Genomic DNA, 23340 nt, shown 5'->3' with positions numbered 1-23340 from the left:
TAGTTTCTGTTCATATCCAAGGAACTAAAACAGATTCAATCTTCTTTTTTTATACAAAATGTGTTGTCATCATACAGAGTTCAGCATTCAAATGTAAACCTAACCAACATGTGATCAGACATCAACACAACGTCATCTCTTCTGTCTCCCCGTCAGGGACTGGAGACCACGAGACGTTCAGGGACACCAGTCGGTTCAGGGTTCAGGGTGCGCTTGTTTGGCTCCAACTTCTTTCATCTTTTTGTCTGTAAAGACTCAGAACATTTTTATATATTTCTTTAAAGCAGCAAATCCTCTCATTAAAGGAACTGCAATCGGGCTTTATGGTATTTTTGCTTCTTTTCTTTTTTTAAATAGTCATAGAAATCCTCTAGTTTATGAGTTCCCTTTTTAAATAAGTCAAAATAAAGTCAGGGATTTAAAGAAATGTTGTCAAGGATTAAAACAAAAAAGATCTTAAATGCCAACTTAAAACAGTTATTTTTCATATTAATGAATTTGTTATAAACTTCTAAAATACTATTTAAACAATGTCGAAGTGTGTGTGTATATTCTATGGGCAGCATCAATAAAAAATAAATCAGTCATTGTTACTGAAAAAATGAACATTCAGGTTTTAAATAGTCAGTTTAGTCATAAATAATCAAATTAAATCGGTTTACACGTTTCTTCTCATCGTGGCACAAAGTCATTTAGGGTGCGGCCTCCAGAACGATGTTGGATCAAGATGTCGACCGCTTTAAATCTAAGTGTGTGTGTGTGTGTGTGTGTGTGTGTGTGTGTGTGTCAGCAGTCGTGCTGTCTGCTAGTCCTGAGCATGCGCAGCTCGTCCTCCAGGTACGAGACCCGCTCCAGCAGCGCGGCGCGGTCGGCCTCGGCCTTCTGGTCGGCCTGCCATCGGGCCTCCTCCACCTTCCTCTGGTACCAGCGCTCCATCTGCGCCGACACCGCCTCGAAGAAGTACTGCGTCACCTCCTGGGCGTTGTCCCGCTCCTGAGCAAAAGAGGGTCCGTCGGGCCGGTCCTCAAAGACCTCCAGAGTCCTGACCCCCGCGGGCCCCCTGGACTTGGTCCTGCTCTGCTTCTTGTGGCGCCCCCCTCGGTCCCGCCCCCGCTCCCGGTCCCTGGGCCCGGCGGCGGCGGCTTCGGTTCTGCTGCCGCGGCGGCGCTCTACGGCCGGAGACAGGCTGCCGGCTCTCTGGTTCCCGCCCCCTCTCGCGCCGCCGTCGTCCAAGTCCGGCAGGTCCTGGTTCTCCCTCTGGGCGTCAGCGCAGATCCCGGGACGCTCCTTGGGCCGAACCACCTGGACAGACGACGGGGGGATCCTGGCGGCCGCAGGAGCGGTGACATCATCATTGTGAGTCTTATCGCCGTCTGAAAAGATGCAATGGGAGCTTTTAGTAGTGTATATATGTATATATAAATATAATATATATATAAATATAATATATATTATATATATATATATAATATAGATATTCCACCAAGTTTAAGCTGCGTTCAAGGACCGTGGGAAAGTGTGAATCTGATGCTTTTGTCCGTTACCTGGAGAGTTCTCCACATTAACCACAAAGTAGTGGTTGGCCGAGCCGGGCTCCGGGGGGGCGTCGCCGTCGTGGCGCTCCGGGCTCCGGGAGCCGTCGCTCTCGGCCGCGGAGGAGGAACGCCGCGGCGTGGCGCCGGTGAACCGGAGGTCCGTGTTGTGCAGCTTGGACAGACACCAGCTCTTCAGCTCGCCGGCCAGAACCGCCTGACGAACAAGTTCACACGGTTGGCGTCGACCTCGTCGGCCGCGGCGCTCGTGATTGGCCGTCGGCGCGTTACCTGTCTCCTCTCCGCCTCCAGCCGCTCCTGCTGGACTCGCCGCTCCGTCCTCTGCAGACACTCGGACCTCTCGGCCGACACGCGCTCCACCGCCATCTTGTCCAGGGCTCGGATCTGACGGGGGGAAGAACCACGAGTCGTGAGCGCAGCTAGGGCCGTTGGCGCGTTAGCGGTGTCGTTAGCTCGTTACCTGGTGTTGGTTCCGGCGGTCCAGCTGGCCCAGCTTGCCGTTCATCAGGTTTTGCACCGTGTGGATCTCCGTCACTGAAATATATATAATATATATTCTTTTTTTAAATATTTATAATTTAGGAAGAAAATATTATATATAAAATATATATGTGTATATATATAAGTTACACAAATAAATATATATTATATATAAATATATATATATATATATATATTTTAAATATTCTATATAATATTAAAAAATATATTTGTATATATATATTTCAGTGATGTACGCCCTTTATAATATTTAGGAGGACCGCATTCTGCATACTGGGCGTTTACTGAACATCAGACATTTTGCCTCTAGTTTTCTCCTGTTATGAATAAAAATATTAAATTAAAATGGCAACATGTCTCCAGGTAGAGAGAAACAAGTTCCTCAAACTCCTGTCAAAACAACAACAGCAGCAGACAGATTTAGTGATATAGCCAGATGAATATAAACTATTATTACTAACAATTACACAACATTATAAATGCATTATTCTTGTCATCTTTGACAGGTTGGAGTGTTTCAGAAACTATATTTATATCAATGACTTTGAAGCAGCCGACATTTTAACATTGTTTGTGTAGATAATTCCCCGTCTTATTACTGAAATGACAATTCTGCATTTTAAGGGCCCAAAACTGCATACGCCATGTTTTAGAATTTAATTATCATGTTATAACAACTATTAAACTAAAAGGTAAAATAAAACGATGACTCTGAAAGAGGTGAACTTACCGTCGGTGGATTTCTCCTCTGGTGTAACAGCCGGTCGTCTTGTCTGCGTGTCCTCGGCTTGTCTGCACACCTGCATGGGACAGGTGAGCCACACCTTACCCAAACACACAGCGGTCATATGATACCTGCTGCATCTCTCTCTCTCTCTCTCTCTCTCTCTGTCGGTCTTTCTCACAAACTTTTTGTTTTGTTTTCAGTCAGCAAAAAAAGTTGATTGTGAATTACAAGAAACAAGGACCAGGAAGCCTCGCTTCTTTGAAACCCCCTGTCGCAGGTAAGGAGAGAAGTGTGTGTGTGTGTGTGTGTGTGTGTTTGCAGAGACAACAACCTTCACCATGGAGCTGTCCAATGCAAATACACCCTGCTGCCGGCTTGGTGTGGGGGAGGAGAACACACACTGTGTGTGTGTGTGTTTATTCTTCCACCTGGACTGACTCATCTAATCTTGATGAGTCCGATCGCATGTCTCTGCTGATGATCACATGTCACCTCAGGTGGCCGTCTCTTAAATGTCAGTTTGCCCCTAAACTCTAAAGTCTTAAACCCTGCAGGTCGTTTTGTTACGAGGGTTCATATCGTCTTTATTTGTCGCAAAGCTAGAATTGGTCAATTAGGAGACTCGTTGCAGTACTCTATTTCAACCACTGGGAGGCGTCGTTTTCTCCTAAACACTAAATCTACTCTTAACATTGTTTTAATTAAACTTGATCATTTCTTGTGGTTGAAACATGGCCGTACAATAATAATGAATGTTTTTATTTTAATAAAATCACAAGTATGTTTGTACAGAAGTACAAATGTGATAACATACCCCACGATAATACAATAAAAACAATGATGATAAAGATATTAAAATTCAAGATTTGTCATTTATTAATAACTTTTAATGTGCGGTCTTGTAGCTCCACTGCCTCCGTCTGCCCAGAGACATCGGTGAGGACGACGTCATCCTGATGGACAGCACCGTGTGAGCTGCTGCTCTGCTCCATGCGGACTGAATTCATGGATCCAGTCCGTGTTGTCGTCCATCGATGAGCTTCGGACCACAACGATGGCGTCGGCAGGCGCCCACTCCAAGAAGGTCAGATACTCCACACTGCTGCTACAGTCAGAGCCTTACGCCCCACAGACGCAGGGAGGCGACCCTCTAGTTCTCTACGGGAAACTATATGTTCATTCAGAGGCAAGCACATGACATTTACATTTTTTAAAATATATATATATATATATTTATTCAATTTTTATATATATAAAAAAATATATATATTTGAAATATGTATGAATATTTATATTTAATATATATTTTAATTATATATATATTTATTTAATATATATATAAAATATATATATATTTGAAATATGTATTAATATTTATATTTAATATATATTTTAATTATATTTATTTATTTAATATATATATTTAATCTATATATATATTTATTTTATATTAAATTAAAATATTTATTTATTTAATATATATTTGTTATTTTTTAATTCTCTGCCACAACATGAGGACAAGGACATAATGTCATACATTATTTTTTCATGTGTAATTTTACAAGCCAAACACCCATTTGAGGGTTTTTTTTAAAGATGAAATGCATCTAAAAACTGAAGGCAGTAACTACCCAATGTTTTAATTTCTGGTTTCGCCCCCTTTGCAAGTTAGTTTAAATGTATTTAGTAATTTTTATATTGACAATTCGTTAAATTGTACATGTGCAATTGAATACATAATTGGTAGTTTCAATGAAACTTTATTTTCTAAATAACTCTTAATTGTGGCAGGTGAACGTGTTCTTGGAGAGAATCTGTTGCTTTTGGAAGTTTCACTGTAAATGTAGTTTTTAATGTGTTGTACTAGAGTTTCCCCACTAGAGGGCAGCAGATGACTGGTGACCCACTGCTGTTCTCATGCTGCCTTCATGGACTGTAGGAAATACAAGGTTTTACTCTGCTGTCCATGTAGAAGCTGATTCATAAAACAAGGCAACTGTATTTGTTTTACTTGTAGAAGAAAGACTGCACATTAGGAATATAATAAATACTGTTGTAACCTTGAGTGTCCACTAGGTGGCACTGATTTAAAATTGCCAGTTAAGAGTATTATAACTAGTTTAGACCATTCTAGCTAAAATAAATAAAACCTTGTCTGAAAGATTGAATATCAATGATCTGAAGCAGCTTTGAGATGTTTAGTAACAGACTGTTTATGAAATTAGTTTCTGTTCATATCCAAGGAACTAAAACAGATTCAATCTTCTTTTTTTATACAAAATGTGTTGTCATCATACAGAGTTCAGCATTCAAATGTAAAACTAACCAACATGTGATCAGACATCAACACAACGTCATCTCTTCTGTCTCCCCGTCAGGGACTGGAGACCACGAGACGTTCAGGGACACCAGTCGGTTCAGGGTTCAGGGTGCGCTTGTTTGGCTCCAACTTCTTTCATCTTTTTGTCTGTAAAGACTCAGAACATTTTTATATTTCTTTAAAGCAGCAAATCCTCTCATTAAAGGAACTGCAATCGGGCTTTATGGTATTTTTGCTTCTTTTCTTTTTTTAAATAGTCATAGAAATCCTCTAGTTTATGAGTTCCCTTTTTAAATAAGTCAAAATAAAGTCAGGGATTTAAAGAAATGTTGTCAAGGATTAAAACAAAAAAGATCTTAAATGCCAACTTAAAACAGTTATTTTTCATATTAATGAATTTGTTATAAACTTCTAAAATACTATTTAAACAATGTCGAAGTGTGTGTGTATATTCTATGGGCAGCATCAATAAAAAATAAATCAGTCATTGTTACTGAAAAAATGAACATTCAGGTTTTAAATAGTCAGTTTAGTCATAAATAATCAAATTAAATCGGTTTACACGTTTCTTCTCATCGTGGCACAAAGTCATTTAGGGTGCGGCCTCCAGAACGATGTTGGATCAAGATGTCGACCGCTTTAAATCTAAGTGTGTGTGTGTGTGTGTGTGTGTGTGTGTGTGTGTCAGCAGTCGTGCTGTCTGCTAGTCCTGAGCATGCGCAGCTCGTCCTCCAGGTACGAGACCCGCTCCAGCAGCGCGGCGCGGTCGGCCTCGGCCTTCTGGTCGGCCTGCCATCGGGCCTCCTCCACCTTCCTCTGGTACCAGCGCTCCATCTGCGCCGACACCGCCTCGAAGAAGTACTGCGTCACCTCTTGGGCGTTGTCCCGCTCCTGAGCAAAAGAGGGTCCGCCGGGCCGGTCCTCAAAGACCTCCAGAGTCCTGACCCCCGCGGGCCCCCTGGACTTGGTCCTGCTCTGCTTCTTGTGGCGCCCCCCTCGGTCCCGCCCCCGCTCCCGGTCCCTGGGCCCGGCGGCGGCGGCTTCGGTTCTGCTGCTGTGGCGGCGCTCTGCGGCCGGAGACAGGCTGCCGGCTCTCTGGTTCCCGCCCCCTCTCGCGCCGCCGTCGTCCAAGTCCGGCAGGTCCTGGTTCTCCCTCTGGGCGTCAGCGCAGATCCCGGGACGCTCCTTGGGCCGAACCACCTGGACAGACGACGGGGGGATCCTGGCGGCCGCAGGAGCGGTGACATCATCATTGTGAGTCTTATCGCCGTCTGAAAAGATGCAATGGGAGCTTTTAGTAGTGTATATATGTATATATAAATATAATATATATATAATATATTATATATATATATAATATAGATATTCCACCAAGTTTAAGCTGCGTTCAAGGACCGTGGGAAAGTGTGAATCTGATGCTTTTGTCCGTTACCTGGAGAGTTCTCCACATTAACCACAAAGTAGTGGTTGGCCGAGCCGGGCTCCGGGGGGGCGTCGCCGTCGTGGCGCCCGGGCTCGGGAGCCGCCGCTCTCGGCGCGTTTCGCCGCGGCGCGGACAAAGACGGCTGGAACGCCAAAACGGAGTGATTACTGCGTCTTAAAGGGCCAGCGCTCTTCTACCGGAGGAGGAGGAGGACCTACTTTCTGCTTGTCGTTCCTGTCCGCCGTCTCGCCGTGTGGGCAGGCGGCGTGGTCGCTGCTCTGCGTGTCGTCCGCGGCGCTGTCCTGCAGGACAAAGAATTGTATATTTATACGAGAGTTTACCGTAAACGTGTATTTTGTCCTGTTGGCTCAGGTCGTCCGTCTGAGACGGTAAACATTGTTATCAGAAGAAACGAGACGAGCTAATCGTTGGGTACCGACCCGGTTCTCAGGAAACTGGCATGGAGATTACTGTTTACCCCTCTTCTAAATCAGTGATTTAATATTTCTGGATACTTGTTTCTCTTCAAGTTCCCCTCTAATCATGGCGTGCAGCTGGTGACGTCATCGGCGCCTCATGAGCGCCGCTCTGTTCTCACCTTGCGGGGCAGCATCTCGTCTCGGGGCACAGACTGAGCTCTGCCCTCGGCCTTCAGCTTGTCCCTCCTCTTCCTCGCAGTCCTGCCACGCACAAAACTCTGCACAACAAAAGGAGTCATGATGTAGACTATCATGTCTGCTCAGCTAAAAAAAGAGGCTATATTCTATATATATATATAAATATATTATATTTATATTATTACTATATATTTATAAAATATATATATCATATGTATATTATGAATATTCTATATTTATATTATAAATATATAAGTATATTATGAATCTATATAAATATACATATTTATAATATAAATATTTATAATACAAAATATATATAATAAATATTATTTAAATAGATATTTATATTATAAAATATATATATTTATATTATTAGATATTACTATAAATATAATATATCTTGTTTACAGCTGTCTGTGCTGGAGTTACCTGGGGAGCTTTGGTCAATAGAAGAGCCACGTCTGGGTTGTTGTTTTCTCTGGCCTGGTCTAGAGCCGTCTGACCTGCCTACACACACACACACACACACACACACACACACACACACACACACACACACACACACTGTATTAAATACAAACTCCCTGAGCCTCGTCGATGTGGAAAGAGGCTGAACTCACGTTGTTGCAGACGTTGCTCTCGGCTCCGGCCTCCAGCAGCAGACGGGCCGACTTCTTGTGATTCAGAGCAGCAGCCACGTGCAGCGGCGTGTCCCCAGCCTACACACACACACACACACACACACACACCACAGGAGACTCAGCTTACTGTCACTCAAGAGGACAAGAGAGTCAAAACAAATACAGCAAAGAGTTTTCGGAGGAGAGAATTAGGGACGATTTTAAATAGATGCCATTTTGAGCCATTTTCAACCACGAAATGACGATAAATAATCGTCAGAATTGTCACCGTTAACACCGGATTCATCAGAGTAGAGTCACATCATTAATGTACGAGCTTAAAACACGCGTGGCTCTAAACGTCGGTCCCGTCCATCCAGGAGAACTCGGTCAGGAGGTCCTCACCACGTTTTTCTCTGACACGGAGCAGAAGGCTCCCAGCAGGAGGCGGATCACGGCCACGTGGTTGTAGCGCGCCGCCACGTGCAGACACGAGTCCCCCGCCTGGGAACGACAAGAACCACATCAAATATAAAAGAGTCATGAATCGATTTGGAAGATGTGTCACAGCGAGAATGGAAAAAACACTAAATGTTAGTAATCTACGAGGCCGTGTGACGACACAACACTGAGCAGCAAGCTAACGACGGCGTGGCATCACCGTCAGCCAATGAGAGGAGTGGGTTCAGGGGGGGACTCACGTGGTTCTTGCTGTCGGGCCGGGCGCCGCCGAGCAGCAGCACCTTGCAGCTCTGAGCGTGAGCGTTCTGACAGGCCAGGTGCAGCGCCGTGTTTCCTGCCTGGAAACAGACGGGCGGCGTTTTTATTCACGCCGCGGCGACGTAGAATTCAATTGTCGCCGCGCGATCACGTCATCGGGAAGAAACGGTGGAAAGCCGACCTTGTTCTTGGCGTGCGCGTTGGCGCCGGCCTTCACCAGCGCCTTCACCGATTGGCTGAAGCCGTGCCAGGAGACCTCGTGGAGCGCCGCGTTGCCGTCCTGACGGAGACAAAGAGTTTTAAAGTTGTGAGGTCATCATCTGCAGTCAGAGTATTATTAATATTAATAAAACACAAACAGCCCAATAAATGATTTGTATTTATATATTTTGAATATTTTTACTGCTTTAACTTTCCGTCAGACGGGGAACCGAAGCCGTTAAACTCTCATATATAAATGGTGAGATGAATGTGTGTGTATATATATATATATTACACATGTTTAAATACTTAATGCAGTTAGATGGAGGCTTTTAATAAATTCTAAACTCATTAATGCACTTTATTTCAGCGCGGAGACTTTTAGTTTCCTCTCTACTTTTTATAAAGGGAAGAGAAGCCGAGCTGATTACAGGCCGCTGGCTTCACCATCACCAGACGCCTAAATTCAGTCAGAGTGTGTGTGTGTGTGTGTGTGTGTGTGTGTGTGTGTGTACCTTGTCCGGTCTGTCCAGTGCACACCCTTCCTGGATGAGGGCGCTGATGATGTCGCCGTTTCCCACCACGGCGGCTCGCTGCAACGCCGTCTGCTCGCCCTGCCAATAGAAACACCAGTGAGGCCTCAGGCTCCTCCTCCAGTCCACTGGAGGTCATCAGACCGGCGCTAAACAACGCGCCGCTATCGACCAATCGGGGGCGAGCGAGAGCGGAGAGCGTGGGAACTGTACTCACGTCGTCTTGGATGTCGAGGTCGCAGCCGGCTTTGAGGAGGATACGCACGACCTCGATGTGACCTTTGTAGGAGGCCAGGTGAAGAGGGCTCCGGCCATACTGAGGACACACACACACACACACAACATTACAGATGGAGGCGGAGGACGATCCCATCACAAACACACACACGTATTATATAAACACACACGTGCATATATACACACACATGCAACACACAGACTTAGAGCCACGAGGTGTGACACAACAAGAGGAACTTCCTCCTCACACACACACGTAGGATAATTACATAAACACAGCTCTGGGGGATTAGGATTAGACGCTCTCACATGCAACACAACAAACCGCCTGCAGAAGAATGACGGAGCAGGAAGTCGCCGTGCAACACGTGATCCAGGTGATCCAGGTGATCTCCGCTACGCCGGCCCTTTAATTACATCCCGTGTTCCCACAGCGTCTCTGTGGGCGCGGCTCGGCTCCAGTTCCACTTGGAGAGGAGCCACGGCGCTCAGTGAAGGCCTGAGGCGGCCATGGCGGCTCTGAGGGTCACGTGACCCACACGCTTAGTTAGACTCTGTTTACTTGTTTACTTTTCTGTAAGTTTGGCTGATCTTGTGCTGAATAAATCTCTCTCTCTCTCTCTCACTTGTATTTCCAGCCAGTCTTTTTAAAGAACCAGATTTAGTTTCAACGTTCATCTTTTGTATTGATGATTAAAACCAGACAGAACATGCCGGTAACAGCTGGTCACCTTAGATTCTCTGAAACTGTTAGTGAACAGGCCGATCAAAAAAAAAATATATATATATATTTCTAATATATATATTAAATTACATATATATTAAATTATAAATATATATTTTTTAAATATATGTATATATTTATTTTTATATAGCCATATATATTATGAATTACAAAATATATGTATATATTACATATATATTTTCTAATATATTAAAAAATATATATTAAATTATATATATAAAATATAGCTCCAATAGAAGGATTTTCTATTTTTCTCTGTTTTGTAAACCGAATGTCAGACAAATATATTTTAACCTCTAAGAAATATATATATATATATATTTCCACTATTTACGGCCATTTAAAAACCATGAATAGATTAATCAAGGGTCTATCCTTTTTCTTTTCTCCTCACTCCCTCTTTCCCTCCGCTGTTCCTCCTCCATCCCTTCATCGCTCCTGAACACTATTTCTCCGTTTCCCGAGCAGAGGAATGTTCTCTGAAACTCGGCCCCCTTTATCCAGGATTAAGTTTTCGTGGCGGCACACAGCCAAAATACCCAAAATACATCTGGCCAAGACAAAATCATCACATAAATGTTAAACACGCACACACACACACACACACAGGGTGTATCTGTCGTGTTCACTGGAGCTCGCCGGTGAGCCGGAACAACCCGGAGACACAAAGGCAGTAAGACGACACCCGGAAGACGCCGGACTCTCTAAAATCAGGCCGCCGACGGGAAGAGAGAACCGTGTGGAGCGGACCGGTTATATATATATATATTATAATATACATATATAAATATATTATATATAACATATATATATTTATATTATATATATATATAAATATTATATAATATATATATATATATATCTTCATCCCCGCCTGTCCGAGGCTCGAGGGCAGAGGAAGCACCTGAAGCTCTTTTGTTTGATCAGGTTTTCGTCCGTTGAGTTCACAGCTGGACAGGAAGTCGGTTCCCGACGACAGAATCTGGCCTCGGCCCAACGAGAAGTTCACGAATCGGCGGGTGGCGTTACCTTGGTGACGGCTACTTTGGCGCCCTTGTTGATGAGCTGCACCACGTTGTCGGCGTGGCCCTTGTGCGCCGCCACGAGGAGGCGCTCGGAGAGAGCGAGGACCTCAGCCGCGTCCCGCTGGCTCATGGGTCGGGGCGGGCGGCGCCGTGGGACGCGGGGCTCCGTGGGATCCGGCTAACTCATGGCGAGCGGCGGCTGCAGGCGGAGCTGGGGAGGCTGCCAGAGCTTCTTCCTCTTGATTAACAACTGCACCCCCGGCCAGGTGGCCTCCTCTTCATCCTCTCTGCTGCTGGAGGAGGACAGGAAACACACGAGTGAAAACAGGAAGAGGGCCGACTTCCTTCTGACCAGGTGGTCCAGCACACGAGGGTTACCCCAGAACGCTGCTGCACTGGACTATGAGTACTAGTAGTAGTATGTGTCGTAGTATGTGTAGTAGTACGTGTCGTAGTATGTGTAGTAGTATGTGTGGTAGTACATGTAGTAGTATTAGTAGTAGTTGGTGCAGCCTCAGAGATACTCTAGGACACATTATGAGTGAAGAGGCAGAAGCGTAGCGTTGACATTTGAATCTATTAAATCATTTAATTCTATTAAATCTAAGATCAGGAAAATAAAATACATATTTTCGCGTTCTTTCTGAAGTTACACATCCTGACATCACGTCAGCGTTGTTCCATAATTTAACCCCGACAATAGAAATACTCTAGAAATTATTGTTGTGCTTATTTTATTTAAATGACTCGAATCGTATCAACACTCGCGGAATGAAGGAACCAAAGAAACTTGCCGTTTGAATGCGTTATCTGCCCTCAATGAACCTACGGTACCTGAATGCATCTCAACTCAACATGCTGGGCGTTGCATAACTCGGTGTGAGGACGGAGAGCCGGGCGGTCGCTCCGTTGACCTCGTGACCTCCAGGATAATCACAGCCTTGTGAAACTTTACAACCACTTAGCGGAAACAGAGGATGAATACGACAAGAAGAAAAGAAGTGGGAGAAGGTTCCAGAGCAGAAGTTCTCAGGAACAACGAGACTCGTGCAGAAAGTCAAAAAGTATTTGAGATTTTTAAAAACTTTTTATTAATTATCTCTAAAGAAAAAAGGTAAGAATCGGTGCCGACAAATAGTTTAAACCCAGAAACTGCAGCAACAACCTGAGAGATAAGAGGTCAAAACAATCAGAAGATTTAACACTTTAATAGATTCATATTCAGCTGCTGGCTAACAGCAAAACATTGTGTTCTTCTTCCATTGACGACGGATTGATCACGTCAAACGAGACGAACGGCGCCACGAGGAGGAGAGGAAGAGGAGGAGGAAGAGAGGAGAGAAAGAGAGGAGAGGGAGGAGGAGGAAGAGAGAAAGAGAGGAGGAGAGGGAGGAGGAGGGAGAGAGGAGAGAAAGAGAGGAGAGGAAGAGAGGAGGAGGAGGAAGAGAGGAGGAGAGAAAGAGAGGAGAGGAAGAGGAGGAGGAAGAGAGGGAGGAGGAGGAGAGGAAGAGACGAGGAGAGAAAGAGAGGAGGAGAGGGAGGAGGAGGAAGAGAGGAGGACGACGACATCGTCACTAGTTTGTTTTTTTCTTCCACGAGGCCAAAACATACGAGCTGGAAACCGGAGAGCCGGCACAAGATGCGAGAGACGGTGATTGTACTGTGAGGAGGAGGAAGAGGAGGAAGAGGCCCATCTGATCCCCGGAGCCTAATCTGTGATGACAGTCCCTCTCATGACGGTGGCTTCAGACGGCGTGAGACCTCCATCCCACCGAGCCGTGACCGCGCGATACCGGGTCGCACCACCGGGGGAGAGGTCACGCCGTGAGGGGGAGAGGTCACTCTCCCAACAACCATTAATAAAAAATAAATATAATTCAAAATTAGATTTATCTTTTGTTGTTGTCTACAGTACGTGAAATACAGACAGGACACACAACCAAGAACAAAGAGCTATTAAATTATAATGTTTATCATCATTATTAGAGGCGTTATGGGGCGTGTGTTGTCAGGGGCAACATTATATTTCTTTGCCCTCGGGTATTTCTGACGCTGAACAGGCGTATAATAGTGCGGGGTTGAAAAGGAGTCGGGCCGGAGCCAGCCTCCATGTCGGGGACACAACATGCGCACCAACATTCCACAAAAACAACCAATCACACAAAAGAAAATTTGAATAAAACGTCCCGACAGGAAAGACGAGGTCCTGGTCTGAAAAGCGGGCGACACAACGAGGGAACGCCAGAAGAGCCTCTGAGCCGGGGGGTCGCTTCACTGGAGCAGCGTGTGAATGGCTCCGCGGGGGGGGGGGGGGGGGGGGTTCTGCATTCCAGTAGATTCTCCAGAAGATCTCGACCCGGCGCACAAAGCAGCCCGGCGCCCGCAGCTAGGCAACGGGGGCTTTTGTGCAAACGCTTTTTTTGTCGGGCGCTCAGGACAATAAATGCAGAGCCGTCTCTTTTCACACGCCGCGGGGGGGGGGGGGGGAGGAGGAGGAGGAGGAGGAGACCCCGGAGGATACTGATCGACCTGGAGGAGGAAACCCAAACAGACGCCTTCTGTCAGGGTTGTTTACTGCTTGGGGTAAAAGAAGAAAGAAGAGGAGGGGAGGTGGAGGAGAGGTTGTTTCGTGATACGTGTCGGGGGAGGGGAAGAGGGATGACATCACAACATCTCATTCAGTGTTTAACTAGACCTGAAATGGACCCTTCAGTACTTTAATACGACTGAAAGAAAATACGCAATTCTTGCCAATTCTTTTCCCCAAATAAAAAGTCTTTGACCAAGAGTAAACACATACGAGTAAACACATATAAACACATACGAGTAAACACATATAAACACATACGAGTAAACACATATAAACATATACGAATAAACACATCGGCTTCAGAGGTCAACACGTTGTTCCTGTGAGGGTCAAGTCTGAGATTTTGCTTTCACATGTTTTCTGGAACTTTAAATACGCCTTCTAGATGAAACTCTACTTCTATATTGTGGTGGGAAAAATGTTTCAAATCATGTGTTTCCACAACATATATACATAGGGTGTATTAAACTTACATTGTGTTATATTAGGCTTAAATGACATCTACAAAGATGATTGAGAGGGCGCACACACACACACACACACACACAGCGCTCTCCCTCAGACGAGGGTCAACAGCGCCAGGCAGAGACAGACCCAGCGGCCTTGTGCTGCTCCAGTCTGAACCGGTAGAGAGGAGACTGAGAGAGGACCAGGAGGCTCAGACACAACAACGATAAGAGAGACGAGGGGGAGACGTCAGCAAGAAACCTCACATTCCTTAAAGTAACCGGCTTGGACTGGGACAGAGGTCACACTGAGGTCACACTGAGGTCACACTGAGGTCACACTGAGGTCACACTGAGGTCACTCTGAGGTCACACTGAGGCCACACTGAGGTCACACTGAGGTCACTCTGAGGTCACACTGAGGTCACTCTGAGGTCACACTGAGGTCACTCTGAGGTCACACTGAGGTCACACTGAGGTCACACTGAGGTCACACTGAGGTCACACTGAGGTCACACTGAGGTCACACTGAGGTCACACTGAGGTCACTCTGAGGTCACACTGAGGTCACTCTGAGGTCACACTGAGGTCACTCTGAGGTCACACTGAGGTCACACTGAGGTCACACTGAGGTCACTCTGAGGTCACACTGAGGTCACACTGAGGTCACACTGAGGGACGAGAACTCATATGTAACGAGGGAGTGGACGGAGGCGGCACCGGCATTGAGGCTGATGTATAAATAATATGTCAATGTGTTTGTTCGGGGCTTGGGAAAGACGGATGTGGAGGAGGTCGTTGTCTTTAATACCCAGACCAGGTTTATTTGTGAAACTGTTGGTTACAAATAAATCTACGTGAATTGAACTGTGATCCAAACTCTCTGTGTCCTGTGGGTGATTCCTGAGGTCCAGAGGGTGAGTCTCCTGTGTGTGTGTGTGTGTGTGTGTGTGTGTGTGTAGGTGTGTGTGTGTGAGTCTCCTGTGGCGTCTCACCAGCAGTCAGATAGGAGAGAGATACAAGTTTAAAAGCATCAGGTCAAGAGATGAGTCAGAATGGACCAAAAAGGAATATAAAAACACCATTTTAAGACATAAACTCTGAAGCCAGGAACAAACATGGAGGAAGGATCACGGCTTCACGTCTGTTCCTCACCTGGAGAAGTCTGGAGAGTCTGAGGTCAGCAGCCTGGAGAGTCTGACCTCTGGGACACAAGCGGCCCTCAGCGCTGAGCAGTGGACCTTTAATCCCAAACACAACATGATCTTATGACCTTTGAGACGCCAGGAAAACCAGAAGTCAGTTTATAAAACTGAGTTTCAGTCCCAAAGCTAAAGTTATAATCACCGGGACACAGCGAACATCCATGTGAGGAGCCGAGGGGCGTTATTGTGTTTAAACATCCCAAGAATGTGACTCCGCCTCCACCGGCTCATCCAAAGTCTAAAGGTCGATGTTTTTATCTCGCCACCGATCCAACGGCCGCCACTAAAGACCGGACACTCGCGATGTCGCAAGACTGCGAAATCAGAGGATTCAATACGGAAAGAAACTTTGATCTGATGTTCGGAGGTTAAACACGTTTTTAAATGGATTTATTCCAAGTTTCTGACAAGAAAACTTAATTTGTACGATTACGTTTGAACGCATCGCGCATCATAATGAATCTTCGCCCCAAAGAAGCGTGAGCCTGAACACATCGCAGAGACGACTCTCCCGACACGTTGCATCTTGTGTGATTCTCTTCATTCGGAGGAACAGCTGTGGTGGGAGGCGCCGCTCGGTAACCACGGCGACACGCCCGCCCCGCCCGCTCCGCCTCTCTGACCGCGTCACGCAGGCTGGGAGCATTCTGAAGTGAGAGTTCACTCTGCAGAACACGTGGAGCTTTGACCAGCGACTGAGAGCCGCTCGAAGGGAAAGGAGACGTCTGATCTACCTAGCAACTCATTTTAAATGGTGATGATGTCATCGTACTCAAGCTGTTACCGGGTGATCTAAACCACCGTATTATATATAACTGCAAGTGAAGGCACCGGAAGGGACAGCAGTCGTTCCTCAAAGTGTTCGCGCTACTCAAAGTTGTATTGAGGATACTTTATTAATAATAACGTTATATTTTCATTAAGAAAGAAGATCAGAGTGCTACAGAACCAGGAGATCGATAAAACAACCTAGACTAGGAAAGAACAGCTTTAGGGCCGAGTTGTGTGCAGCACCGGGCTTTTGATTTCTTTATGACATATTTAATAAATCAACCAACCTGCTTGATGAGTCCTAAAACACACGAGTCAGCATTTCTGCAGCAGTTCCATCATCTCAAAGTCAATGTTTTGGTTAGACGTCTGAAATAAAGTGTGTAAGCTTCGGAGATGTGAACACTTGGTTCTGGATGTATCTGCAGTAGGTCTCACACCGCTGGTGTTTTGTTTGTTTACACTTTAACGTGTCTTCTCATTGCTTTCATGCTCAAAAAGAATAATAGAAGTTGTTTTGCGAGTGTCACCTCGGTCACGGCGAGAGGTCGCCCGTGTATCCGTTAAGACGTCGGGAGCGGCGCGACCCCTTCACTGACCCCGAGAGAAGGAACGGATAAGCAGCGTTGCATTCTTTCCTTCTGCTTTGCATTAGTTACTCCCTCCACAGCTTCGGCTCCTGATAGCAGGTTTTAGATTACGGACTACAGATGATAATCTGAAGAGGGAGTGAGGGGTCCGTCTGCTGCTCCGCCCACTTTGACAAGAGACCTGCAACACGGGAGATGTCGAGTTCTGTGGAGGCGGAGCTTCTGAAGAGGGAAGCCAACGCTCGAGTGTGTTAAAGCTGCATTCTCTCTCCTGACCACCAGGGGGCGACTCATCTGGCTGTATAGAAGTCTATGCTTCATGTTTTAAAGCTGCATTCTCTCTCCTGACCACCAGGGGGCGACTCCTCTAGTTGTATAGAAGTCTATGCTTCATGTGTTCACGCTGCATTCTCTCTCCTGACCACCAGGGGGCTCCTCTGGTTGTATAGAAGTCTATATAGTGACTCTACTTCTCTTGATGTATCCCCTCAGTAAACATAGTACACATGAGTTTATGTCTCTAGTCTCAACTCTTATGTTGCATCATGTTTTTCACTAATCTAATAAAACACTCATCTCACTTCAAGCAGCTTTGAAGCAGTTAATGCTTAAAGATGTGTTCAATAACATCCTGAATATATCTCATCACACACCACAACTACACGACTCCACAATAAGTCACATCCAGGAGATGAAGCTCGACACAGAATCAAACATAGAAACTGAATCTGTTACCTTTGTGTTTTAGAATGACGACGGCGTCTGCAGGTCCACTGGGAGCAACAAGCCAGGAGGAATATCCAAAAGAACCAGTATTCCTTGTTTTTGGTGTTTTTTCTACAAAAGCCAGAAAAACGAGTCCATTTCCGCTCGCCGCATTATTACATCTTTTCAAAATAAACTTCCTTCTTCAAAAAGGAAACAACAAACAACAAAAAACACAGTTAGGTTTATGAAATGTTGTGAACGTCATTGTTTTGTTATTCCAATGGACTGAATTCACCTGGAACCAGGCCTCCTGCATAGCGGGACGCCATCATAATCTATTATATACACTGTAGGGTTAAGGTATCCAAGTTGTTGCTTATACACAAACACTAAATATGAGCCAGAACCAGATTAAAACAATACTTTGACCCCCCAGCTAATCCCAAACAAGTGCTCCAAAACCAACAAGCTCGCTAATTAGCCAGAATCCCAAATGAGTGAAATCTCACAACGTAATCCATATTCAAAGAATCTTGTCTACGCTTTATTTCTGCGTAGGAAAAGGACATCGATGGACCGATAATCCACAAATCAGAACGCAGTAGCACAATTCAAACGGGACGTCGCTCGCCGCTAACTAACATACAGCTTTAGTTATTTTTGTACGAAAGGGACGGGGCTTTGCCTCATATATATATATATATATGTATATTATATATATATAATATATATATAATATATATATGATCTGTTCGTGACACGCTGTTTGCTCATCCTGAGGTCACTGTTGGAGATAAACCTGTCAGTGTCGTTTCATGCGACAGCTGTTCCAGATGTGAGGGCCATCTTAATAAATAGTTCAGAGGTCAACGTAAACATTAAGACTAAAAATAACAACAAAGCGTTCCCTTCAGTACAACCTTGCTGTACGGCAGGACATTTACTTTACTTTGAAAAAGCATATTATGTGTGACCATAGTAGGGATTTGACTATTGTTTTTACAGCTTTATTAAAGTTATTACACAGAAATTAAAATAACAGCGAGGGACAAGGGTAATACAGCTTGGTGGATACAAGGGGAGAAAAGCGAGGACTGTTGTGTACATAAGTAGAGAAAAGATATATTGAAATATTCCATAGAAATATTTAAAAAGCACCAATGTCCAACAATAGAATCAGAAATAAACCACCTTTACACACGTCTAGTGTTGTGTAATGTTTTATACTTGGAGATTAATTTCTACCCCACAACAAACCAATAAAACATCAACACTTCTTGAATGCAACAGAAATACATATAAACTCGCAGATTTGGTCAAAAATAAGTTTCCTAGTTCCTCTCTCTCTTCACACGCTCCCAAAGGACGTGCAAATGCCTGAAGTCGGCCTTGTAACGCGGAAACTTCCCACGGGAACCGTGTGTGTGGCGTCTGCAGGACGGCGATGTTTAGGCGATGTTTAGGCGATGTTTAGGATTTAGTTTGTACACAAGGAGAACATCTTATCGAGACAGTTTCAGAAGTGAGCTCTGAATTCTTCGCAGACCAACAGAATGCATAATTCAGTTATATTGAAATGGAACTATTGTTTCTCACAATTCAATGAAAAAGATTCTGACTTTAATTCTGTTACTCGATCAAAACAACGAGCGTTGCATCATGGGAGTTTGTCACCATTGCCGTCATTACAGTCAGATTCTGTTTGATTATCACAAATCTCGCCATTTATTCTGGTAAAAACTATTTTCTGTGTTTCTCCGACGCCGTTTGGGACGTCCTGAAAGTTTGCTCAGCTCGTTTCTCTTATCACTCAAAATCCAGATGTTACGATGATTTAAATTCTTTATCCGGTTAGAGTATAAAGTAAAAATGGCAACGGTATGAAGAAAAAGCATGTGGTAAAAAATGTGATTTAAAAATGAATGTAAAAATCTGAGATTATATCTCATTTTATACCTTCATCTTTGATAGAAAAAAAATAATAATTCTGCGTGTGTGTGTGTTCCGGATGAAGGGATGCAGCTGCTCAGCAAAAGGAGAAGAGCAGCTCCTGAACACATCCAGGGTTTGAAGAGCCTCGGCCGGTCTGGTCTCCGGGGCCCGGCTTCATTGTCCCGGAGCAGCGAGCAGAAGAAGCCCCCCCCCCCCCCTGTGCTCCTCAGGAGAGAAGCTCCTCCCCTTTTAGCGGCACATTACAATGGAGGTCACCAAACTCATTACCACAACAACCACATGTGGTCGTTAAGGGGACAGCCTCACACGGCCCCTCCCACTTTGTTTTGGCAATCATGCCATCCATGTCTACGGAATAGAACAATGAACAACGATAATATTGGTAATATTATCAACGACTCCATTTATATTCATCTAAATTCTTTTTTGGGGTCCTTATTCCGTAAAATATAAAGGAAATATATATATATATATATCAATAAGGAAATATATATCTAAAGAAAAAGAAATATATATATATATATATAAAGAAAAAAAATATATATAGAGAGAGATAATATACATATGTAAAAAAGAGATATATATATAAAACAATATAAATATATATACACGAAAATATATATATGTATAAATAAATATCTAAATTATTTTTTTATTTAAAAATGTAATATATATAAATAAATAAAATATAAAAAGAAAACATACTATATATAAATATCAGTATAAAAATATATATATATATAAATAAACAAATGTATATATTAATAAACAAATATATATATATATACAAAAATACCAGCCAACTGCTCTTGATGCCTAAAGTGCTTCTGTTTGACTTCACAATGTTAACCATGCGTGCCGTTCCCAGTGTGTTAGAAAGTGACGCCGAGGGTCCTAATCGAGCGTCAGTATGCGACGGGATGAGAACGCGTTGTGCAAACGCGCACAAATGAGGAGGAGGTGAAGCTGCCCGTGGCGCCTCCTCTCCAGCTGCAGACAGCCGAGTGTCAGCTGTCGGACGTCCAACAAAACACACAAAGGTACACGCTGTCTCCCGCTGCACCGCCTCTTTTTACTTGCGACCGTACATCAATATTTCCTGGGAAAGCTTCATGACGGCTGAATAAAAAGGGTTGCGTGGGATTTAGAGCCCCCAGCAATGCAACAGAACAACAGACTCCAGCTCCTTTCCTTTTTACCAGAGAGCTCCTCTCTCCAACGCACGTCCATTGCCTCACTGCAAGATAATCCCAGGATCAATAATCACACTGCCACCTAAATTGGATTTATAAATTCTAAAAAAGGTGTAAATCTGATTCCAAAGTGACATCATCCGGTCGAAAGACAGCATTAATATCCCTACAGGAACGGAAGCGTGCTCTCATTCGGCTCCATCTCACCATCTGACGGACAAATCTAATCATGGCCTCTCGTACAGTGTCGAGTTTCTGGAGCATGTTATCCCCCCCCCCCCTGTGGGCAATTAAGGCTCGTTATGTGCCCGTTGTACACCTGTGACCTCTGACCTCGTCGGCACCGAGCCGCGCTAATCAGCCCCCCGGGGAGGGGAGCAGACGGTCAGGCAAGGGTGCATTCACAGCGTGACGACGTGCCTCCCATTTACATTGTCAGGAGTTTAAAAATATATATATTTTATAAAATAAATTCAGATTGGTAAAATAGTTGCCAGGCCAAAATCAGACATTTTGAAATGATAAAGACCGTAGATTTAACTGCCATTATTACTATTTATGTCCCTATTTGTTTACATTATTATTATTTTACCGACTTATTCTCAAGAATATTGTTTATATTGGGAACTATGTTTGCAGGGAAATCCGGTTGTGGCAATTTTCTCCAAGATGTTTTTTCACGGCTTAAAAGACTTAAAGGTTTAAGGAGATATATTTTTGTATTCGTGTTTCATCATGCGTATGTACACCTGCGTGTGTACAGTCGAGTGCTTATTTTGTACATCGTTGTGTATTTTGAGCAGTTCCACAGTGGATTTGATTGCTGATGTTCACTGAGGTGCAATAAAAAAAGGCGAATAAATCCATCAGTCACAAAAAAAACACTGTTGAATACAAAAAAGAAAAGGCTTTTACCACATAGAAAGGTAGAATGACGAGGAATCAGGGAAACGGGATGAATCATTGGTGTAACTTAATCTCGCATGTATTCAATAGCTTTTCACAGTGCTGTTTCTGTTGCTTTTTGACACCGTTTTGTTCGGTTCAGGACAAAAAGAAGTATTGGACAACAAAGTAACTGAACTTAAGAGGTACTCCTTGCAGCGGGCACGATATTATCATGATGATCATGGCACTATGCTAAATGCACTTTGCTTGCAGGCTCTTCCTGCCTTAAAAAAGTGAAAACACAAGCTTTGCTTCATCTCACTCAGTCAGTCTCTAGACACATAAACAAAGCCCATTTAAATAAACGTGCCTTTAAATCACTACGAGCTCACGAGGACCACGTCTCCCTTCCTTCGGGGGATGAACTGATGCATTGTGCAGAGGTAATATCATGAGAACACATTACTGCACAGCCTTTGCCTAATAAGACCATATATTGAACTGTTAAAAAGCCTCAATTTGAACCCTTAAAGAATTAAATATTTAGGTTAAGCCTTAAGCTGCAGAGAAGATTTCACTTAAGCTTTTTTTATTTCACATTTGTGGGGTATTTTTTTTATTTCTACAGGCGCTGTAGCCTAATTTGCATCAGATATTGCACATGCTGTTATGCAGCCAGTGGCCTGATTCATTTGTAATTTCTTAATGTATTCTCCATCTGAGATCAGACTAAAGAGATGCATTTTGTAGGAATAGTATGCAATATTTATCTTATTATAATGAGCACACTGGGGGCATATCTTAGAGAGGCCATTCAACAGTGAACAGCACAGACACGTAGCTGAATACAGAAGCTTTCTTGAGGGATTTTAACTTAAAAATGTTAAGAAATATATATTTGTATGCTGTCAATCCAAGGGAATTGCCTACACACACACACACACACACACACACACACACACACACACACACACACACAATGAAAAAAGACATATGGCCAAATTGGAAATAAAACCAATTATTGATTTATATTGCCACCTTTTTGTATTTATATTCAACGCTCTACTTCTGCGCCACATAACGTATTGTTAGGTAGCTAAAATATCCTTATGTATTGATAGGCCAAAAGTAAATATTTGATATAAAATCCTGATATTTCTAAGACCCCTTGAAGGTCTCCTTACCACAGGAGTATTCCTCTCGACCCGCCACCGTTTAACGCTAAACGACAAAACCCTCGAGGGGATTAAAGGGATTTCTAGGGACGTACCCCAATATGTTTAAATAAATAAAGTCAAATAAAGTCAAATAAAGTCACTATACAACTTAACTCGCCAGAGAAGTTACCAAGTTGCCCCAGTATCGCCTCGCATAGCTGGAGAAGGGACCCTTCAGGGTCTACATTTATGACGAAGGCGAGCGTAATGTCGCGAGCCGTAACCGTTGGAACATTAACAGTTATTTGAACGCGGGCAGTGATTTGGCTCGAGGCTCGTTAACCTCAGCGGAGCGTCACGTCCAGAGGACGTACGCAGCACACAAAACACGACGTGTACACCTTGATAAGAGGAAACCACGACAAAAACGAACAGCATTCACGTTAAAACCGCTCTTAATACAAACATGTTTTAAAAAAGGGACTTACTTTGGAGAAGAAAGTGTCGCACGAGCGTCGTCGACTCGGACGGAGGCGGTGTTGAGCTAGTCCCGACAGCCTCGCGAACTGCACGTTGAGTGAGAGGGAACCACACAGCGGGACAACACACGGCCG

The 23340-nt window shown here is 44.1% G+C and overlaps 2 protein-coding genes across 2 annotated transcripts in view; both read right to left on the bottom strand.

Annotated features, from left to right (window-relative positions):
* gjb7 (gap junction protein beta 7) overlaps positions 1 to 2866 on the bottom strand; it is an 11561-nt gene extending 8695 nt beyond the window's left edge. Inside the window, 1 exon segment of the mRNA XM_056428989.1 lies at positions 2785 to 2866. The gene's annotated coding sequence lies outside the window, so the exon portion shown is untranslated.
* On the bottom strand, positions 35 to 23340 carry LOC130202996 (ankyrin repeat domain-containing protein 6-like). Its single transcript, XM_056428895.1, has 18 exons — positions 23215 to 23340; positions 11230 to 11518; positions 9436 to 9534; positions 9201 to 9299; positions 8666 to 8764; positions 8466 to 8564; positions 8170 to 8268; positions 7765 to 7863; positions 7574 to 7651; positions 7123 to 7221; positions 6743 to 6826; positions 6534 to 6666; positions 5846 to 6372; positions 2785 to 2854; positions 2014 to 2087; positions 1824 to 1937; positions 1545 to 1749; positions 35 to 1373 (listed from the first exon to the last, which is right to left on the bottom strand). The coding sequence occupies exons 2-18, from the start codon at positions 11353 to 11355 to the stop codon at positions 787 to 789; spliced, it is 2691 nt and encodes an 896-aa protein (XP_056284870.1). The 5' UTR covers positions 11356 to 11518; positions 23215 to 23340; the 3' UTR covers positions 35 to 786.

Source organism: Pseudoliparis swirei, chromosome 12 (genome assembly GCF_029220125.1).
Source record: "Pseudoliparis swirei isolate HS2019 ecotype Mariana Trench chromosome 12, NWPU_hadal_v1, whole genome shotgun sequence".
Lineage (NCBI taxonomy): Eukaryota > Metazoa > Chordata > Actinopteri > Perciformes > Liparidae > Pseudoliparis > Pseudoliparis swirei.
The sequence above is the reverse complement of the archived record's forward strand: the minus strand, read 5'-3'. Positions and strand labels throughout refer to the sequence as shown.